A 20,917-nucleotide genomic window follows, 5' to 3' on the forward strand; every position below is an offset into this window, starting at 1 on the left:
TTGTACACACTAACAGTAAGCAATATAAAAAGGAAATTAAGAAAACAATTCCATTTACAGATGAATGAAAAGGAGCTACCCTATGACCTGGCAATTGCACTACTAGATATTTATCCAGAGGATATAAAATGCTGATTCAAAGGGGCACACGCACCCCGATGTTTATAGCACTATTGACAATAACGAAATTATGGAAAGATGCCCATTGACTGATGAATAGATAAAGAAGATAAGGAATATATTTAAAATGGAATATTACTCAGTGATTAAAAACAATGACATCCTGCCCTTTGCAACAATGTGGATGGAATTAGAACGAATACATTCAATACGTGCGAAGCGAAATAAGTCCGTTGGAGAAAGACAAATATATTACTTCACTCATATGTGGAATTTAAGAAGCAAAACAGATGAACATAGGGGAAGAGAAGGAAAAGTAAGAGAAAAACAGAGAGGGAGGCAAACCATAAGAGGCCCTTTTTAAAAAATGTTTGTTTATTTATTTTTCTAAAAATAATTTATTGTCAAGTTAGCTAACATACAGCGCATACAGTGTGCTCTTGGTTTGGGGAGTAGATTCTCATGATTTCTTGCTTACATACAACACCCAGTGCTCATCTTAACAAGTGCCCTCTTTAATGTCCATTACCCATTTCCTCCTCCCTCCTGCCTCCCCCTCAACCCTCAGTTCGTTCTCTGTATGTAACAGTCTCTTATGATTTGCCTCCCTGTCTCTTCGTAACTATTTTTTCCCCTTCCCTTCCCCCATGGTCTTCTGTGAAGTTTCTCAAATTCCACGTATGAGTGAAAACATATGGTATCTGTATTTCTCTGACTGACTTATTTCACTTAGCATAATACCTTCCAGTTCCACCCATGTAGTTGCAAATGGCCAGATTTCATTCTTTCTCATTGCCAAGTAGTATTCCACTGTATCTGTAAACCACATCTTCTTTATCCATTCATCAGTTGATGGACAGTCAACAATTTGGCTATTGTTGATAGTGCTGCTATAAGGAAACTCTTAAATACAGAGAACAAACTGAGGATTGCTGGAGGGGTGGTTGGTGGCAGAATGGTCTAAACGGGTGATGGGCACTAAGGAAGGCACTTGATGGGATGAGCACTAGGTGTATATGTAAGTGATGAATCACTAAATTCTATTCCTGAAACCATAATTACACTATAGTTAACTAACTTGGATTTAAATAAAGTTCTAAAAAAATAATAAAAGACTTCGGAATAAACTTCACAAAGGAAGTAAAAGATTTGTACACTGAAAACTATAAAACACCGCAGTAAGAAATTTAAAAAGACATAAGTAAATGGAAAGAAATCCTGTGTTCGTGGATTGGAGGACCTAATAAAGTTAAGATGCCAATGTGATATGAAGCAACCTACAGATGAAGTGCAACCCACACAAGCCTAATGATGCTCTTTGCAGAAATAGAAAAATCCATTTGAAAATTCATATGGAATCTCAAGGCACGAGGAATAGTTAAAGCAATCATGAAAAGAGAGAGCAAAGTTGGAAGGACTTGTACTTCCTGATTTCAAAACTTACTACAAGTACAATAATCAGAACAGAATGGCACTGGCATAAAGACAGGTGTACAGGGCACCTGGGTGGCTCAGTCAGGTAAGCGTCTGACCCTTGATTTTAGCTCATGTCATGATCTCATGGTTTGTGAGTTCAAGCTCCATGTCAGACTCTGAGCTGATGTCATGAAGCCTGCTTGGGATTTTCTCTCTCCCTTTGTCTCTGCCCTTCCCCTGCTCTCTGTCTTTCAAAAGTAAATAAACATTAAAAAAAAAAAAAAAAAGACAGACATACAGACCAATGGAATAGAAGAGAGGCCACAAAATAAACCTTTGCATATATAGTCAAATAATTCTCTACAAGGGTGCTATCAAAATTCAATAGGGAAAGAGCCAACTTCTCACAAATGGTTTTGAAAACTGGATATCCACATACACAAAAGGATGAATTTTAATTCTTGCCCTACAACAAACACAAAAATTAATTCAAAATCGATCAAAGACCCTAAATATCTAAAACCATAAAACTCTTAGAAGAAAATAAGATGTTGGATCTGGTTTCATGATGTTGGATCTGGTAATGTTTTATTGAATGTGACACCAAAAGCATAGGCAGCAAAAGGAAAAACCAAACAAATTAGACCACATTAAAACTAAAAACTTTTGTGCACCAAAGGACACTAACAATAGAGTGAAAAAACAACCCACAGAACGGGAAAAAAAAATCTGAAAATCATATATCTAATAAGGGATTGATATTCAAAATATAAAATGGGCTCCTAAAACTCAAAAACAAGACAGAAAAACAACCCATCAAAAATGGACAAAGGACTTGAATAGACATTTCTCCAAAGAAGATATACAAATGGCCATTAAGCACACAAGAAGATGCTCAACACATTATTAATTGTTAAGGAAATGTAAGTAAAAACCACAATATACCTCATGTATATTACCTAACACATATTATGATGGTTATTACCAAAAAGCAGAAAATAATACGTGTTGATAGAGGTCAAGAAATTGAAACTTTTTCAAATTAAAACAAAAAGAAAAGAAATTTAAATTTTTTTTCTATGAGAGAGAGAGAGCACAGGCAATAGAGGTAGAGAATCCCAAGCAGGCTCCATACCCAGTGTGGAGCCTGACACGGGGCTGATCTCATGATACTGAGATCATAACGTGAACCGAAACCAAGAGTTGGACGCTTAACCGAGCGAGTCACCTAGGCACCCCACGAAATCAGAACTTTTGTTGCTGATGGGAATGTAAAATGGTATAGCCACTATGAAAGACAGTATGGTTGTTCGTCGAAAAAGTAAACACCGAATTGTCATATAACCAGCAATTCTCCTAGATATATAGCACCCCAAAATTGCAAACAGGGGCCCCAAATTAAAACTTTTCAATTGTTAAGTTCACAATTGAAAGTAGGACTCAAACACTTGAAAGCCAATATTCAGAGATACATTATTCAGAGTAGCCAAAATGTGGAAAAAACCCAAGCAAGTGACTTTTCAACAGATGAATGAACAAACAAAATGTACAAAACAATGGAATATTATTCAGCCATAGAAAGGAATGAAGTTCTGATACATGCTGCAAGGTGGATGAACCTTGAAAACATTATGCTACATGAAATAAGGCAGAAATGATTCCACTTCTATGAAGTAGCTCGACTAGTCACATTTATAAAGACAGAAAACAGAATGGTTACCAGGGATGGGGTGGGGGGGGGGGGGGGGGGGCGGATTGAGAGTTATTGTTTAATGTGTATAAGGTTTCAATTTGAGATGATGAAAAAGTTTGGGGGATAGTGCTGGTTACAAACAATGTGGATGCACTTTATGCCACTGAAATGCACACTGAAAATGGTTAAAACAGTAATAAAATATAATACAAGTTTATCTAGAAAAACTAATATACAGAATAGTCTAAATGTTGCTAAAAAGGAAGTGTTATGCCAGATATTAAAACAAATTATAGTGGGGCACCTGGATGGCTCAGCTCAGGTCACGACATCATGGTTCGCAGGTTCAAGCCCCACGTCGGGCTCCGTGCGGTCAGTGAGGAGACTGCTTGGGATTCTCTCTCTCTCCCTCTCTCTCTGCCCCTCCTCTGCTCTGCTCTCGCTCTCTCCCTCTCAAAATAAATAAACTTAAATAAAAATTTTTAAAAACCCAAAACATATCATAGTATTATAGTGGGGGAAAAAATGACTCAGTGCTGTTACAAGAATGGCCAGAGTTCAAGGAAACATAAAGATGACTGGAAAACAGTTGGAGAGAGGACAACTTCTTCAACAGATGTTACTATTTCACCGTTACAAGGGGGTGGGTAGAGTGGAGAGGAGACCTATCTCACTCCATTTGTCAGAATGAATTTCAGATGCACCAATGATTTAAATGCAAAGAATACAATCAGAACACAGGGTTGAAATGTTTATAAAGTTTTAGCATGGGAAAAGCCTAAAGCTTTTATAAGACAGACAAAACACACACAGCCATTAGGGAGAAGATCGATACGTCCATCAGTCCATCTACTTATTGATGTAAAATTTCTATACATGTAAAAGACCACTAACAGAATAGTCAAATAAATAAATACGGTATACATTTCAAAGTCATCATCGGAAAGAATGGCAATAAATCTAAATACAACCCCACTATAAGACATTCAATGGGAAAAGGGCAAGTTTCGAAAAATTACATACAAGATGATGTCAATTTTGTTTAAGATAAAAGAAAAAATGCCCAACTATATGTATCTAAGGATGTATCTAAAGATTAAAGTAAAGTAATTCTTTACTCTGTATACTTTCACAATGTTTGAAAATTTATAAAAATATATCATCCATTTACCACTCATGTAACAAAATGTTACAAAAAGCCATCTATAACCAATAGTACACCATAAAAATCTTGAAAGAAAACTGACCAGTGAAAATAAGGCCCCAAAGCCCCTGAAAAAATGTTCACTTCGTATTAAAAGTGTTTTAACTTATAATGAACTCTCATAAATCAACAAGAAAAATATTTTAGAAATCTAATTTTTAAAAAATGAGCAAAGGGCCTGGATAAATCAAAGTGGGGCAAAAAAGTTCAAATTCTTTGATGATAAGTAAAGAAATGCAAATTAGAACAAGACACAACATGGCACTCATCACCTTATAAAGTTGTTAACTATATAAACAGGAGAAAATTACTGAACCTGGATACTTTGAAACTGGAGGTTTGGTTGGATGAGTAGGCTTGAAACCTGGAAAAGTAAATTGGATACAATTCACTAGCCTTATCAACACAAAATTATGGATTTAATTTTGAATTATTTTCAAAAAAGACTCATTATTTCTCAAAATGAAAAATACAAATACTTTCCAAAGTTTGCAATTCTACTTCTGGGAATGTAGTCTAACGTATATTTGCACAAGTTCATAAGCATGTATGACTAAGAATGTTCCCTACAACTTTGTATTTTATATGGAAATCCTAGAAGTTGACTAATAGTAAATCATAAAAATAATGTGTTCAGAGTAAACACACATATCTTTAAAAAAAAATACCATCCAAGTCGTATCATACTACGTAAGAAGGTGTACCTTTTTCTCTTCTGCCTTGTATTTCTTGGACTTAAAAAATATTTGCACATTTAGATCTGCTTTAACACCATTATCTGTTGCTGGTCCTTTTGATATAGTCTTTCTCTGACTGATGAAAAAAAAAATGATTGACAATCCCATGGAGAGTTTTGATTTTGATTTTTTAAAAAGGATCCCTGTAGTTTCTCTTCTTTATAAGCTTTTTTTTACAATTTTTCTTCTAAAAACTAAACTGTATCAGTGTTTTATAAGTCTATGAAATGCTTATGGTTCAACTCTTTCAAAAGAGCATATCAACAAACATAGGATACACCACAGTGCATGTACTCACTAGGATCATGTAAGTAAATACGGATGGTTCATGGAGTATAAATTTCATATGCAATCTTAATAAATCAGTCCACCAAAAAGCCATTTTCTTTCCCCCCCAAACCTCATAGCCCTCAACTAAAGCACACAAGGAGGGTATCAGGTACCAGGTTTACAGGAATTATTTAAAAAATATATTCTAATTACCGTATTAACATGCATAATTCCACAAATCCTTTAAAATACTATGGCCATAGGAAATATACAAACAAATTAAAAGCTATTAATCATGATCTGTTTGAGTTCAACACTTTCAAAAAACAGGAAGCTAAAGTCCACAGAAATGAGGTTACTTGAGTAAGCTGAGCCAAACTAGGACCTTAGTGAGGTTGCCCAGGATAATGTTCTTCCCACTATTCCTGTTGTCTCTTGCTTCTGATGGAAAGAGAGGCCAAAGATAGGAGCACTGAAATCAGGAAGATATTTCCTTCCAACATAGTAAAAATAATCTTTTAAGTCTTAAACAAAGTAGCTGACCTATAGGAAATCCTTCATTTCATTTCATTTCAATGAATAAGGATTTTTCCTGCCTTTCAGTTGCTATGAAGTTTAGGTGCAGTTGCCAAATAAAAATGCCCAGTAAAGGGAAAAAGAAAAATTGTATGAAGTTGGAAGGGGTGGGGGTGGGGGAAGACATACGGGTCTTATTTGGAGATAGCAGATATTTCCCAGTTTAAATTGTGCTACGTAAAAAACAACAAACTAAACTGGTTGTAGTCCAGCAAGTGAAACATAGTCCTAGACCAGGAAGACACCCTGGGAGCAAACTGATCACTTAAAAAAAAAAAAAGAAAGAAACAGCAAAGTCGACCCAGAAAACACACATGTTAAAAAACAGAAGCCATAAGCCTTCCTCTTCACTGATACTAATTCGAGTGATGCTATAAGTCATATGAGCTACCTTTACAAGCTCCCCATATGCCAGGCACTATGCTAGGTGTTAAATGCATCCCACTTAAATGGTATGTAACCTTCCCAAGTTTACATACCTGTTTATACCTGTGAACTCTGCCAAATAATTTTAGAAAAACTAAATAGAACTAAAGTGGCTGTAAATACGTCCTTCACCCTTTCACTACTCAAAATGTGAATGACTATAAATCACATAAATGTAAAGGATTGTTGTAAAATATAAGCAGGAAAGTACAAATCGGAATGACTCAAAACTAGAGGTTTTATTTTGGGAGAAATCTGTACCGAAAAACGAAATAATGTAGAATCAACGACTTCAGAATTACTGGCTTCATTTCATTTATATAAATGAATATTATTCTTTTATTCTTGACTTATAAGTGTAAATAAATGTACATAAAATTCTTTTAGTCTTGACTTACAAATGTAAAAAATTCTCATGCTTCAGTCTACTCTAAAAGTGGTTGCTATACATTTTTATACATAAAAATACTAAATGAGAAATTTGTATGTGATGTAGATAACGTGGAAAGACCCTATGAAAATGTACAAAATCACAACATAGGAATGACGTCATATCTCCATCATGTAAATAAATACAAGATGGAACAAAATACTAAATTTTTTTAGTTATTTGTTTTCACTGATATTTCATGCCAAAAAAATTAAAACTAAAAAGATGGAAAAAAAAAAAAACCACATTTGTACCTTTAATACATGTCGGCATCTCAGGTTCCCAAGTATTTCTCCCACCACAGAACACTGGGTTGCTGCCATTAAGATAGAAACCTGGGAGGCATTCAAATAGAACCACTGCTTGGTAGGAATAGGTTTCTCTGACTCCTGATACCAGCCTTCCATTCACAAGTACTGGATGTTCACATCTGACCACTGAAAAGTACAGAAACCCTAGAATTAATGGAAAGCTGCTTTAACATAGGCTTAGAAAAAATAGCGCCAAGTAGTAATTTCCTGCGGGAAGAAACATACAAGGAATGAAAGGCAAGGTGTTAATTAAAAGGAAAAAAAAAAATACCCAAGAAACCTTTATACATATGCACATTTTAATTCGAAGGAAATGGATTTAGAGAAATCTAATAACTTTTTTCCACCTAGAAAGACTGTCATTAGACTTTATTGACTTTCCTATATTTTTTTCCATTACTAACAGTTTTTTTTTTTTTTACATTTATTTATTGTTTGAAAGACATAGAGAGACAGAGCACAAGTTGGGGAGGGGCAGAGACAGAAGGAGACACAGAATCCGAAGCAGGCTCCAGGCTCAGAGCTGTCAGCACAGAGCCCGATGTGGGGCTCGAACTCATGAACTGTGAGATCATGACCTGAGCCGAAGTCGGACGCTCAACCAACTAAGCCACCCAGGCGCCCCTCCATTACTGACAATTTTTGAGAAAGGTCTGACCACCACATACAAATTTGAGGCAAGTTTTGATCTTCATCAATTCTAGGGATTTTTTAAAAGGTCATGCTGACACTGGCTGCAGTACCCTGCTTTTCTAGAAAGGTAGGAAAGACTTCTGAGAAGGTAATACTTGAGTTCAGATTTAAAAGTTGAAAAGCAAGTAGCCATGCAAAGATACGCAAAAAGAAAGTGCTCAGGTAGCAACAACATACACAAATGGGATGTTCAAGAAACAGAAAGGCCAGTGGAGTTAGGGCAGTGTTTTCCAAACATCTTGGCCTGCAAGCCAGAGATCGAAAGGCACATTTTACATCGTAAACCCGTATATAAGCACACAGGCCTGAAATACAGGTCAGCCTCATACCAGCGTGCTCTGCTGTTTTCCATTTTACTCCACCTCTTGGGAAGTAAACTACTGCTCATGACCTGATAGATTCATTTCAGAATCTATGAATTAATCTATTAATTAATCTTTTCGCCGTTGTGCGAAACTACTGTTAACTGCACTAATAATTTTCTTTATGTTATGCTGGCTAGACATAATTTACGTACAGCAAGGCTCGTCCTCTTAAGCGGACAGCTGTATGAGGTTTGACAGAGGCAAATAATCATGTAATTACCACAATAAAGACACAGAAAAGCTCCATTGCCCCCCAACATTTCCTCATGCCGCTTTGGAATCAACCCTTCCCACCCCCACAACCACCTTCACCAACCAGCCAAACACTGGTCTGTTGACCATTCCTAAAGAGTCGCTTTTCCAGAATGTCATAAGGGGATCACAGCCTCTGAGTATGAGTTATTTCACTCAGCATCATGCATTTGAGAGTCATTCCTATTGCTGCATGGGTTAGAGCTCACTCCTTTCGATTGCTGAGTATAATTGCATTGTATGGACGTACCATGGTGGTTTGCCATTCACCAGCTAAAGGGCTAGTGGGTTGTCTCCAGTGCGGGACAATTGCGACTAAGGCAGCTGAATATTCTCACACAGGTTTCTGTGTGAACATGTTTTCATTTACTTGGATTGATGAGTTGTATGGTAAGTATATGTTTAACTTTATGAAAAATGTAAAAATATATTCCAAGAGGTCATATACCACTTTGTATTCTTACTAGCAATGTGTGAAAATTCCAACTGTTCTACATCATTGCTGGTACATGGTATTGTTAGTTTTTTGTATTCAATTTCAGTTGTTTTATTAGGGGTGTTGAGTGGTATCTCTTTGTGGTTTTAAACTACATTTCTGTAATCACTAATTATATTGAGAAATGTTCATGTGCTTTTTTGTCTTCCATATATCATGTTTGTTGAAATAGGTCTACTCAAATATTTTATCCATTTTTTTAAAAAATTGGCCTGTTTTCTATGATTGAGCTTGGAGAATTCTTTATGTATCATAGGTAAAAGTTATTATTTGATATATGCTTTGCTAATATTTTTTTCCCAGTCTATTGCTAATTTTTTCCCCATTCCTTTAACAATTTTTTTGCAGACCAGAAGTCTCAAATTTGGAACATCCAAGTTTTTTTCTTTAAAGGATCACACACTTTATGGGTGGTATTTAAGAAATTTTTGGCTAGGTCACAAGTATTTTGTATGTTTTCTTGCAAAAATCTTAAGGCTTTAGGTTTTACATGTAATTCTATGATCCATTTTTTCCCAAAGTTTATTTATTTTTAATTTTTTAATTTTAATTGCTCTTTTATTTTTTTAGCATGAGAATTACACATCACACTTCAGCGTGTAGAATTCATTATCCAAGGAAATAGAAGTCATTTTTAGTTTTTTCCTTTTTTATATATTTTTAAATTTATTTATTTAAATTGAAGTTAGTTAACATACAGTGCAGTATTGTGGTCAGAGGCAGCATGTAGTGATTCATCACACATAACACCCAGTGCTCATCCCCAAAAGTGCCCTCCTTAATGCCCATCACCCATTTAGTGCATCCCCCACCACCCTCCCCTCCAGCAACCCTCAGTTTGTTCTCCGTATTTAAGAGGCTCTTATGGTTTGCCTCCTCTCTGTTTTAATCTTATTTTTCCTTCCCTTTCCCTATGTTCATCTGTTTTGTTTCTTAAATTCCACACGTGAATGAAATCATATGGCATTTGTCTTTCTCAGTCTAACTTATTTCACTTAGCATAAAGTTTCTAGGTCCATTCATGTTCTCATCCTCAGAGCCTGGAGTCTGTTTTGGATTCTGTCTCTCTCTCTCTCTGCCCCTCCCTCACTCATGCTCTGTCTCTCTGTCTCTCAAGAACAAATAACCATTAAAAAAAGGTTCTGCTAGGATTTTTGTTGGGATTGTGCTGAGTTTAGATAAATTAGAGAGGCTTGACTATTACATTGAATCCTCCAAACCATACCTAGTGTATATCCCTTCATTGATTAAGGATTTCTTTAGTTTCCATTATTAGTGTTTAGTAGGTTTTAACATTAATATCTTTCACATATATTGTTAGATTTATACTCAAGAATTTCATATTTTGGAACTACTGTAAATACTTCTTAAAATTTCAATTTCTTTTTTTTATGAATATAACTTATTGTCAAATTGGCTTACATACCACACCCAGTGCTCATCCCAGCAAGAGCCCTCTCCTCAATACCCATCACCCATTTTCCCCTTCCCCCCCCCCATCCACCTCAGTCTGTTCTCTGTATTTAAGAGTCTCTTGTGGTTTGCCTCCATCCCTCTCTGTAACTATTTTTTTTCTCCCTTCCCTTCCCCCGTGGCCTTCTGCTAAGTTTCTCAAGATCCAAATATGAGTGAAAACATATGATATCTGTCCTTCTCTGACTGACGTATTTCACTTAGCATAATATCTTCCAGTTCCATCCACGTTGCTCAAATGGCATGATTTCATTCTTTCTCATTGCCAAGTAGCATTCCATTGTATATAGGAAACCACATCTTTTTAATCTATTCTTCTGTTGATGGGACAATAGGCTCTTTCCATAATTTGGCCATTGTTAAGAGCATTGCTATAAACATTGAGGTACACGTGCCCCTATACATCAGCACTCCTGTATCCCTTGGGTAAATTCCTAGTAGTTCTATTGCTGGATCATTGGGTAGATCTTTTTTTAATTTTTTGAGGAACTTCCACACTGTTTTCCAGAGTGGCTGCACCAGTTTGCATTCCCACCAACAGTGCATGAGGAGTCCCGTTTCTCCACATCCTTGCCAGCATCTGTAGTCTCCTGATTTGTTCATTTTAGCCACTCTGACCGGTGTGATGTGGTATCTCAATGTGGTTTTAATTTGTATTTCTCCGATGACAAGTGATGTTGAGCATCTTTTCATGTATCTCTTGGCCATCTGGATGTCTTCTTTGGAAAAGTGTCTATTCATGTCTTTTGCCCAATTCTTCACTGGATTATTTGTTTTTCGGGTGTGGAGTTTGGTGAGTTCTTTACAGATTTTGGATACTAGCCCTTTACCCAATATGTCATTTGCAAATATCTTTTCCCATTCTGTTGTTTGCCTTTTAGTTTTGTTGATTAAAATTTCAATTTCTAATGGCTTATTCCTAGTATATAGACATATAACTGTCTTCCATATGCTGATCTTATATTTTGAAACCTTGTTAAAACTTCAGTCATTGGAATATTGTATACAACCAAGTTGTAAGTGAATAGAGACTATATTTCTTACTTTGCAATGTGTATGTCTAATTCTTTCTTTTGCCTTGTTATAGTAGCTAAGACCTCTTGTACAACGGTGGCGGGTAGTGGGAGTGGATTTCCTTCTCTTGTTCCTGCTTGGGGGGAAATTAGTCTTAACATTAAGTATAATGTTAGCTCTGAGATTTTTGTTGACGGCTTTTATCAGAATGAAGTAGTTACTTCCTTTCTATTCCCACTTTGTTGAGAAATTTTATCCTGAAAAAGATGATGAATTCTGTGAAGTGCTTTTTTTAAAATATCTATTAAAAGTTTCACTTTTTTTAATTTATAGCCTCCTCATCTAGTATACTGATTAATCTTTGAATCTGAACGAATCTTGCATTTATGGGATAAATCTTACTTTGTTGTGATGTATTATTATTGTTATACATGGCAGGCTTTGCTTTGTTACATTTTGTTGAGAAGTTTTGGTTCTATGGTCATTAAAGATATTGTTTGTAATTTTCTTGCAATGTTTTTGTCCAGTTTTGGCAACAGGGTAATGCTGTCCTCATGAAATGAGTTGAGAAATATTCCTTTCTCTTATATGTCTTTAAATGTTTTTCATTATTGTTTTTATTTTTGAGAGAGAAAGCATGTAGAAGGAGCAGGGAGAGAAGGACAGAGAGGGACAGAGAAGGAGACAGAGGGAGAGAGAGAGAATCCAAGGCAGGCTCCTCACTGTCAGCACAGAGCCTGACATCGGGCTCAAACTCAGGAACCATGAGATCATGACCCGAGCTGAAACCAAGAGTTGGATGCAACTGACTGAGCCACCCAGGTGTCCCTCTCCTCTTATATGTCTTGCAAAGCTTGCATGAAGGTACTATTATTTATTCCTGAAATGTTTGCTAGAATTCCCCAGGGAGGCCATGTGGGCCTGCAGTTCTCACTGTGGGAAGTTTTTTGTTTTTTTTTAATGTTTACTTATTTTTGAGGTGGGGGGGGGGAGAGCAAAAGTGGGGAAGGGAGAGAGAGAGGAAGACACAGAATCAGAAGCAGGCTCCAGGCTGTGAGCTATCAGTACAGAGCCCGACCTGGGGCTCGAACTCACAAACCGCAAGATCATGACCTGAGACGAAGTCCCATGCTCAACTGACTGAGCCACCCAGGCGCCCCTTTAGGAAGGTTTTTAACTGTAAGTTCTATTTCTTTAATAGATATAAGACTATTCAGAGGTGCCTAGCTGGCTTAGTGGGTATGGCATGTGACTCTTGATCTCAGGGTTGTGAGTTCAAACCTCATATTAGGCATAGAACTTACTTAAAAAAGCAAAAGGAGGAGGAGGAAGAGGGGGAGGAGAAGAAGGAGACAATTATTCAGCTTATGTACATCTTTGAATAAGTTTGGGTTGGTATTTTGTGTCTTTGAAGGAATTTGTCAATTTCATACATATGTTGTCAAATTTATAAACACAAATTTGTTTGCATAATATTCCCCTATTATCCCTTAAACATCTGTAGGATATTTGGGTTTGTTTTTTTTTTTTTTTTTCACTTTTGATGTTAATAATAAGTATCTTCTTTTTTTTTCTTTCAGTCTGGCTATAACTTTATCTACTTTATTGGTTTTCCCCCCACACCAGGTGCTGGTTTCAGTAATTTTCTCTTTTCAATTTCATTGATTTATTTCTAAAGATATTCTCTCTTTCTGTCTCCTTGTTTAGAGCTTAATTTGTTCTTTTTTAGAAGCACAGGTTATTGAGACTTTTCTTTTTTTCTAACATTAACTATTTCATGTCATAAATTTTCCTCTAAGCAATGTTTTTGATATTTTGATATGCTGTATTTTCCTTTTTATCCAATTTATTCAATTCAAAACACTTTCTAAATTGCCTTATGAATTCTTCTTTGATTCATGGGTTGGTTAGCAGTATCTTGCATAATTTTCAAATATTTGAAGATTTCTAGGTTATTAACCTGTTTTGACTTCTACATTCATTCCACTGTAATCAGGTAGTGTACTTGGAATCATATCAATTTTTTGAAATTTGTTAAAAATTATCTTGCTCATTTTAGAGAATGCTCCATGTACGCTCGAAAACAGTAAATATTTTGCTATTATTCAGTGGTCCCTTTCTTCCAAGAGTCAAATCCTCTCCAGTGACCCCCTGCTTTTGATCGTTCTCCAGTGTCTTAATCATTGTTTTTTATTTTATTTATTTTAATTTTTTTAATGTTTATTTATTTTTGAGACAGAGGGAGACAGAGTGTGAGCGGGGGAGGGGCAGAGAGAGAGGGAGACACAGAATCCAAAGCAGGCTCCAGGCTCTGAGCTGTCAGCACAGAGCCTGATGTGGGGCTCGAACCCACGGACCGTGAGATCATGACCTGAGCTGAAGTCGGCGCTCAACTGACTGAGCCACCCAGGCGATCCCGTTTTTTAAATATGTTTTGTACAGAGCTTATCAATCTTGGCTGTGAGAGGGTTAGATTTTATAATTTACTGTCTAGCCAGAACTCTCAGACATCTTGTAATATAAGAAAGGATTTCTTATTTTTAAGACAGTATATGTTGAATTTTTGAGTTCTTTCAAGCAAAAAATTCCTAACTCATGCCATAAACGCAGTGGTTCACAATGTGTGAACTAGAATTCTGAGACCGTGTGAAATGGGGGGTGGGTAGCTCTGTAACTAAAACTGATTTGACTTTCTCTATATTAATCTACGTTGGGAGTCAATTTAACAGGAGGAGGAAGCACATATGACTGTTTTGCTTACTTACAGATAAAACCATTTACAAACTGTTTCCAAACTTACAGTTAACAAATGAAGAAGGAAATAAATGGAAACATCATTACCTTTACATTGAGGAGGGTCACTACTCCACTTGTTATTCCCAACACAAATAAGTTTGCTGTCTCCAACAAGTGAAAATTCGTCTGATCCTTGTGAAGGATTACAACTGTAAGTTATTAGTTCATTATATTCAAATATAGTTCTGTGGCTATTGCTGTATTTTCCGTTATTTATTTTTGCAGGCGGTTGACAGTAAATCTCTTAAAAAGGAAATACAAAGAGGCAAGACAGGGCCAAAGGAAAAGTGTCAAGATAGCATTGTAAAGTCCTATGAACTGCCTTCAGTAAATTCATTAACATGATTTCTACAAGCTGTTTATTTAGGCTTCTATGAGAAAATGTATTATTATCCCCAATTCAAGCCATATACAAATGAACTTTAGAACAAAACTCTTTTTCTCAAATACCTCTATGAAAAACCTATTATTACTTTAGAAGGCCATGCTAAGTTTCGTTCTAGTCTCATTACTGAAAATGTAATGAGAAAAAATGCTTGTGATTAAAAATAAAATTCACTGCTATTTGAGAAATTCTTTATAATATTTAAATATATCCATTTGCTAAATGGGTGATTCACAATAATACCAAGATATTGTCTTTCTTTACATCCTTATGAATGTACAGTGAAATTTTCCAAGCTACAAATTGTGAGCTTTCACAACAGACTGAATCCAGATGTCCTTCTGTAAGCCAGATATTAAAGGGATTTGCAAAAATGTAAAAAAAGAAAGGCATTATTTTCAGCCTTTGTTTCAGAAAATTATTTTTCATAAAAATATGCTATATACATTAACATGTATTGAGCTTACTGTTCTTAAACAGGAATGAATATATAATTATTTTCCAAACTTCTCAGTTTTTCTTCCAATATAATGAATATCAATAAACACAGCCCACATAAAAAAAAAAATCTCTTTGGGATCTTTGACAATTTAAAAGCTTAAAGGGGATATGAGGTCAAAAAAGACTGAGGCTTGCTAGTCTAAATTCTAAACTGAAAATTTACTTACTTTTACATTGTGGGGGGTTATCACTCCAATACACGTCATTTCCACGAAGGTTACAAACTATAACTTGTTGCCCAACTAAGTAATAACTAAATGAGAAAAGAAAAACTTACTGTTTTCTCTATTAGTTAACAAGATGTGCATAATAATGAAAATTTCAATACTGTTGCGTTTCTGCACTACAGTAGTCTGAGGGAGAAGTTTCTTAAACAACGTTATACCGTGAAAGCGCTAACCATGTCTGCACTTAATGAAATAGAGTTTCCACAGGTGAATGCTCACTGACCAAAAGCCAGAAGATTTTGAAATAACTCTGTCGTACCTGTCAGTCTGGTCTCTCTGTCATCTCCAGCAACCACATTACACATCCATTTCTATGTCTGTGCTCACTCCCTTCTTCTCAGTAAAAGCAACCGAGTAGAGACATTAGGCCCTAGAGCTTGCCTGCCTGGATCTGAGTCCCAGTTCCATGACTCACTTTCTGTTTGAGCTCAGGCAAGTCCTTTAGTGTTTCTCTTGCTCAGATTCCTCATCTATGAAAAGGGGATAATAGTAAATATTCCATGGGATTGTTTTAAGGATTAGATGAGTTAGCATCTGGTACATAGTGAGTGCCGGGTAGTTTTCAGCCCCTTTAATATTTTTAGGCAAGAATATTTTTCTGGGAATAGCTCAGGAATACTACATAATGAAATTTTCTCTCATGATTTAAATTCACAGTACTCTCTTCTGCTCGACTTTTTTGTAACAATCATGAATAATTTTATTTATTTGCTACTTCTCATTAATTATTTTGCTTTGACACCTCTCTGTATACATTGTGTTTCTCAACAAGGCTATAACTTCTTGGAGAAAAGAATAGGTCTTAAACTTTCGGCATCCCTCAAACTGCCTAGCAGGCTCTCTCTCTAAAACTACTGACTGGACATTCCAATATGTTTTCTTGATCAAGTGAAAAAAGTAGTCAGTGAAAATGTCTATACATGGATGCGGTTAGCCTTTTCTCTATATTAGAGTGTTTGGGGGAGAATTCCAGGAAAATGGCAGAGTGGGAAGTGCCAGGAACCTGTCTACCCAACTGGGCAACAACTGCAAGGGCAGAATCTGTCAAGGGTTACTACTGTGGAACTCTGGAGTCTGTTGATGGCTTGCAACTTCCCAGGAAAGACTTGGACAGGTAAACTCCATTAATTTCAGTCGATTTCATCTTAGCACAGTGTCAGGTACCCATCCCTGACCCCCAGCAGGCAGCTGTGCATATATTCCTGGAGCAGCTTGGAAGCAGTTTGGGGGATCAAGGGTGGACAAAAAGGGCCCCGTCCTCTGAATAGCAGGGATCTGTGCTCTTATCACTGAATTCTGGTTCTGGTCACAGAGATGTAGTCAATGAGGTGGGCAGCCATTGCTGTCACATCTACTCCTAACTCTTTTAAGCCCCTTCCTAATTGGCTGAAGTGACTTCCAGGGGATTTAAACAGCCAGTGCTCTTTGATCCTCATATCATTTTTCATTTTTCCCCTCTCAGGAGCCAGACATTAAAGATTATTCAGAAACATCTTAATATGTGAATAAAGTTAAAAAGTGAATGTGCATGGCCAAGGAAAGGCTGAGAAAAGACTGAGAAGGCCTTCAGTTTAAATTTCAGACTGGTCTTCAACAGAGATATTGTACAACATTCAAAAACAAAACAAAACAAAAAAACATGAACAATAACATAAAACAACTGGCCCTGGGGAAAGGGAAGAATCTGGTTTACAGAGTGCCCACATTATTAGATTCAAATGTCCAGTATTCCACAAAAAAATCACAAGATATACAAAGAAACGGGAGAGTTTGGAACACTGAAAAGAAAAAAATAAATAAACGAAAACTGTTCCCCCAAAAGACCTGATGGCAGATTTACTAGACAAAGACTTCAAAATAACTATTTTTACATGCTCAAAAAACTAAGGAAGAACTGGAGAAAGTCAAGAAAATCATGCATGATCAAAATGGAGATGTCAATGGGGTGACAGAAACCCTAAAAAGAAATAAAAAATAAATTCTGGAACATTAAAATAACTGGGATATGAAAAATTCACTAGAGGAATTGAATGCAGATTTGAGCAGCAGGAGAAACTAGTGGACATGGAGACAGAACAATGGGAATTATTGAGTCTGAGGAAAAGAAAGAAAAAAGAGTGAAGAAAAGTGAGCAGAACATATGGGACCCGTGGGACACCATCAAGTGGACCGACATACATATTGTGGGAGTCCCAGAAGGAGAAGAGAGACAGACAGAGGCAGAGAGAACATCTGAATAAGTGATGGCTGACAACTTCCCAAATTGAATGAAAGACATGAATATATTGGGGGCACCTGGGTGGCTCAGTCAGTTAAACCTCCGACTCTTGATTTTGGCTCAGGTCATGATCTCATGGTTCATGGGATCGAGCCCTATGTCGGGCTCTGGGCTGACAGCATGAAGCCCTTGGGATTCTCTTTCTTATTGCCCCTCCCCTGTTCTAGCACACATATTCTCTCTCTCTCTGTCTCTCAAAATAAATAAATAAAATTAAAGAAAAAGAGACATAAATATAAACATCCAAGAAGCTCAAAAACCTCCAGGTAAAGTGAACTCAAAGAGTAACTAAGACACATAACACTCAAACTTTCAAAAGACAAAGACAAAGAGAGAATCTTCAAAAGAAGGACGACAGAAGTGAGTCATCATACAAGGGATCCTTAATAAGACTATCAGCAGATTTCTTATCAGAAGCTTTGGTGGCCAGAAGACAGTGGGACAATATACTCAAAAAGTGCTAGAAGAAAAAAAACTGTCAACCAAGAATCCTCTATCCAGCAAAGCTGTCTTTCAAAAGTGAAGGGGATGTTGGGAAGAGTACTGGGTATTGTATAGAAACCAATTTCACAATAAATTTCATATTAAAAAAAATAAAGGTTAAATGTGTATTTCTGAAAAAAAAAAAAAGTAAAGGAGAAACTAAGATTTGATAGATACGCAAAAGCTGAAGGAGTTAGTGACCACTAGACATTCCCTGCAAGAAATAGATTCTCAAGGGAGTCCTGCAAGATGAAATGAAGGGATACTAGAAAGTATCTTTGAGCCATAAGGAGAGATAAATATCACACTAAAGGTAAATACATGGGAAATTATTACAGCTTGTATTATTGTAACAATGGCTTATAATTGCAATTTTTATTTTCTTTATAACTTAAGAGACTAGTGCATTTAAAAGAAAAAAAAAGAAACAATCAGTGTAAAACATAGTATTACTGTGACTTTGTTTTTAACACCAAATCTTGTTTTCTACATAACTGAAAGGACTAATTTAGAAGAACTATTAGTTTATGTTATGGCACACATGATGTATAAAGATGTACTTTTGTGTAATTAACAACCAAATGGGGTGGGGATGGAGTTATAAAGGATAAAAGTTTTTGTATGTTATGAAGTTAAACTGGTATAAATTCAAATTAGAATGTTTTAACTTTAGGATGTTAAATGTAATCTCTATGGTAACCACAAAAAAACAGCCATAGGGTATAGACAAAAGGAAATGAGAAAGGAATAAGAACAGTTTACCAGAAAAAGTCAAATAAACAAAGAAGACAGTAATGCAGGAGATGAGGGCCAAAACAAGCTGTAAGGCATACTGAAAACAAATAGCACAATGACAGAACTAATTCCTCTCCTTATCAGTAATTACTTCAAATTTAAGTGGATTAAAACTCTCCAATCAAAAGACAGAGATTGGTAGAATAGATAAAAACACATGATCCCACCATATGCTATGTATAAGAGACTCACTTGAGATCCAAAGATGAAAACAGGCTGAAAGTAAATGGACTAAATAAGATATTTCAGCAAATAGTAACCAAAAGAGAGTATGGTTGGCTATACTGATATCACACCAAGTAGACTTTAAATTAAAAAAGGTTACCAGAGACAAAGGATATTATATGTTACTAATTAATAAGGGTTCATGCAACAAGAAGATGTCACAATTGTAAACATTTATGCCACCTAATGCAGACTGTCAAAACATCTGAAGCAAAAACTGACAGAATTGGACAAAACAATACACATTTCTACATAATAGGCATTTCTACAACAGTAGTTGGAAGCCTCACTACCCCATTCACAATAATGGATAGAACAAGCAGACAATGTAAGTAAAGAAAGAAATAGAGGACTTTAAGAACACAACATTTCTGTACGTCCTCCTTCAAACTGAGAGTTGGCATTTTAAATAGGATATACTTGGTCAAGAATAAAGTCACCATGATTACTACATTTTTGATGCTTACAATAAACTTATTATTAGGTATAGTATTAGACAATTTTGCTTCACTTCAATATAAATTTCTTTGAATTAATTATGCATCTTTTCAGTCTCCATAAAAAGCCCAAGAGTTGTTTGGCTATAAGTGTGAGTTGTCACATACAAATTAATGAAATAAACTTTATGGGAACGCTTGCGAAACAAAACAAAAATGGAATTAGTGACATTCACCTGATTTTCTCTAAGGAGCAACTTACCCCTCATCACAATAAAAGTGAGCTTCGTGATCAAACGAAAAGGTTTTATTTGGGGCAACAACTTCACCATGTTGAAGTGCTAGCCAATCGCATTCTTTTTCTGAAATAAGATTGAAAAAAAACTTTAATGCCAATTTCAGAACAGATTTAAATCAAGGTCAAAATTCTGCACGACTCTCTGCAACTAACGCAATATTATCTTCTATACCTAGCCGTTATGCAAACTTAAAAATTCACATTCAACCAGGCAAACAGTTATTGCCAAGAAAAAGATCCCCTGGAGATTTATCAAATTCTGGAAAAAATATTGCTATCTGAAACTAATTTTTCACATGAGAAAAATTGCGGTAGTGGAAACTGGACCCTAATATTTGTAAAAATCTCTAGAGAAAACAATATATATACATATACGTTGTTTTGTTTACTTACTCATACAAGCTTCTTGGAGAGGGAACCACGAGTGATTCTGCTCACAATAAGCCATGACGGGAAACACAGTAATGCGTCCTGGAAGACACTCATAATATATTTTCTCCCCAACCTCATAATATTTTTTAGGTTTACCCTTGAGCTTCATGGTTTCGAATTTTGGTGGTTCACCACAGGCATCTAGTGATAAGACAACGAGAATATGAAAATGAAGTATTTATCTCTTTCACCAGCCAAGGCTCTGGTCTGGCAGCAGGTAGGTAATAGAATACAAAAGGGAAAGATCTTTGCAAGATTTTAATGATTCTTCCATGCTTTCACCCACTTAGTGGGAGTATGTAAGATGTGTGCCTTGCTTGCGTTAAATAACCGCCTATTAGCTTTTGATTTGATGGGGAACAAGCTGAATTTACATTCAACAATAAAACTGAAAAGACAAAATTAATGTTCATGTTCTTAAAATATATACAGATAGGCAACCTTCCCCACTTTTATCTAAATTCATTTCAAAACTCGCTCTTCCTTGGGGCGCCTGGGTGGCTCAGTCGGTTAAGCAGCCGACTTCGGCTCAGGTCATGATCTCACAGTTTGTGAGTTCAAGCCCGGCGTCGGGCTCTGTGCTG

The 20,917-nt window shown here is 36.1% G+C and overlaps 1 protein-coding gene and 1 long non-coding RNA gene across 6 annotated transcripts in view; one reads left to right on the plus strand and one right to left on the minus strand.

The window, feature by feature from the left end:
• LOC102964785 overlaps positions 1 to 20,917 on the plus strand; it is a 45,532-nt gene that overhangs the window by 21,291 nt on the left and 3,324 nt on the right. For both annotated transcript variants that reach the window (XR_006214201.1, XR_006214202.1), the window contains exons 3-4: positions 14,244 to 14,423; positions 20,424 to 20,550. This is a non-coding gene — a long non-coding RNA (uncharacterized LOC102964785). The remainder of the gene's footprint in view (positions 1 to 14,243; positions 14,424 to 20,423; positions 20,551 to 20,917) is intronic.
• LOC102964976 (membrane cofactor protein-like) overlaps positions 1 to 20,917 on the minus strand; it is a 30,269-nt gene that overhangs the window by 2,242 nt on the left and 7,110 nt on the right. For 2 of the 4 annotated variants that reach the window (XM_042976831.1, XM_042976833.1), the window contains exons 2-7: positions 20,295 to 20,474; positions 19,866 to 19,965; positions 15,326 to 15,411; positions 14,318 to 14,515; positions 7,127 to 7,327; positions 4,750 to 4,797 (exon numbers count right to left, since the gene is read on the minus strand). In XM_042976831.1, the coding sequence (XP_042832765.1) occupies positions 4,750 to 4,797; positions 7,127 to 7,327; positions 14,318 to 14,515; positions 15,326 to 15,411; positions 19,866 to 19,965; positions 20,295 to 20,474 (813 nt within the window). The remainder of the gene's footprint in view (positions 1 to 4,749; positions 4,798 to 7,126; positions 7,328 to 14,317; positions 14,516 to 15,325; positions 15,412 to 19,865; positions 19,966 to 20,294; positions 20,475 to 20,917) is intronic. The other 2 variants (XM_042976832.1, XM_007096136.3) reach the window with 2 other exon arrangements.

Source organism: Panthera tigris, chromosome F3 (genome assembly GCF_018350195.1).
Source record: "Panthera tigris isolate Pti1 chromosome F3, P.tigris_Pti1_mat1.1, whole genome shotgun sequence".
Lineage (NCBI taxonomy): Eukaryota > Metazoa > Chordata > Mammalia > Carnivora > Felidae > Panthera > Panthera tigris.